The following is a 1,317-nucleotide window of genomic DNA, read 5'->3' as shown; positions in this document are numbered from 1 at the left end:
CCGGGCCCCCCCGGGCTCACCTTGCACAGGAGGCAGTTGAGGGCCCCGCACACGGGACACGGGAACTCGTTCACGGCGTCCTCGTAGAAGCACCAGCCCGGGCAGTCCCGGCCCCGGCAGTGGAAGCTGTTCTGGCTGCGCCGCTCGGCCAGAGCCAGGCCCCGCTCCAGGAACCGCCGGTGCTCCTCGGGGGACACCAGCTGCGGATCGGGGACGTTGGCGTGGGGCTGCCGGGACCCCCGGGCTGCCCACACCCACCCCCGGGCCACCAACACCCACCCCCGGGCCACCAACACCCATCCCGGGCCACCCACACCCATCCCCGGGCCACCAAACCCCGCTCCAGGAACCGCCGGTGCTCCTCGGGGGACACCAGCTGCGGATCGGGGACGTTGGCGTGGGGCTGCCGGGACCACCGGGCCGCCCACACCCACCCCCGGGCCACCAACACCCACCCCCAGGCCACCAAACCCCGCTCCAGGAACCGCCGGTGCTCCTCGGGGGACACCAGCTGCGGATCGGGGACGTTGGCGTGGGGCTGCCGGGACCCCCGGGCCACCCACACCCATCCCCGGGCCACCCACACCCACCCCCGGACCACCAAACCCCGTCTGGGGACACCAGCTGCGGATCGGGGGCGTTGGTGTGGGGCTGCCGGGACCCCCGGGCCGCCCACACCCATCCTCGGGCCACCAACACCCACCCCCGGGCCACCAAACCCCGCTCCAGGAACCGCCGGTGCTCCTCGGGGGACACTAGCTGCGGATCGGGGACGTTGGCGTGGGGCTGCCGGGACCACCGGGCCACCAACACCCACCCCCGGGCCACCCACACCCACCCCCGGGCCACCCACACCCACCCCCGGGCCACCAACACCCACCCCCGGGCCACCAAACCCCGTCTGGGGACACCAGCTGCGGACTGGGGACGTTGGTGTGGGGCTGCCGGGACCACCGGGCCACCGACACCCACCCCCGGGCCACCAAACCCCGCTCCAGGAACCGCCCGTGCCCGGGGGGACACCGGCTGTGACACGGGGACATCGGGGTGGGTGGGTGGGGCTGCCGGGACCCCCCCTCTCACTGACACCCACCCACGGGGACACCCCCCAGGACCACCCACCCACCACCGGGAGGTGGGAACACCCCAGTGGGTGGGAACACCCCAGTGACCCCCCAGTGACCCTCCAGTGACCCCCTGTGCCCCCCATCCCCACGCACCGCTCGGATCTCCCTCTCCTGCAGGTGACTGTCACAGGTGTAGGTGACAGGGACCCCCCCAATGACCCCCCCGGTGCCCCCCATCCCCACGCACCGC

The 1,317-nt window shown here is 74.2% G+C and overlaps 1 protein-coding gene across 1 annotated transcript; it reads right to left on the bottom strand.

Moving 5' to 3' along the window:
* Positions 1-6: 6 nt before the first annotated feature.
* On the bottom strand, positions 7-1,304 carry RBCK1 (RANBP2-type and C3HC4-type zinc finger containing 1; the record flags this gene model as incomplete). The annotated part of the gene is made up of 2 exons (XM_017803770.1): positions 1,221-1,304; positions 7-200 (listed from the first exon to the last, which is right to left on the bottom strand). Coding segments are annotated over exons 1-2 (278 nt in total), but the record flags the coding sequence as incomplete, so codon positions are not given.
* Positions 1,305-1,317: the final 13 nt, after the last annotated feature.

The sequence above is a fragment of the Lepidothrix coronata genome, unplaced genomic scaffold, assembly GCF_001604755.1.
Source record: "Lepidothrix coronata isolate B3197 unplaced genomic scaffold, Lepidothrix_coronata-1.0 Scaffold3822, whole genome shotgun sequence".
Classification (NCBI taxonomy): Eukaryota; Metazoa; Chordata; class Aves; order Passeriformes; family Pipridae; genus Lepidothrix; species Lepidothrix coronata.
Note: the sequence above shows the minus strand (reverse complement) of the source record. Positions and strands in the feature narration are given on the sequence as shown.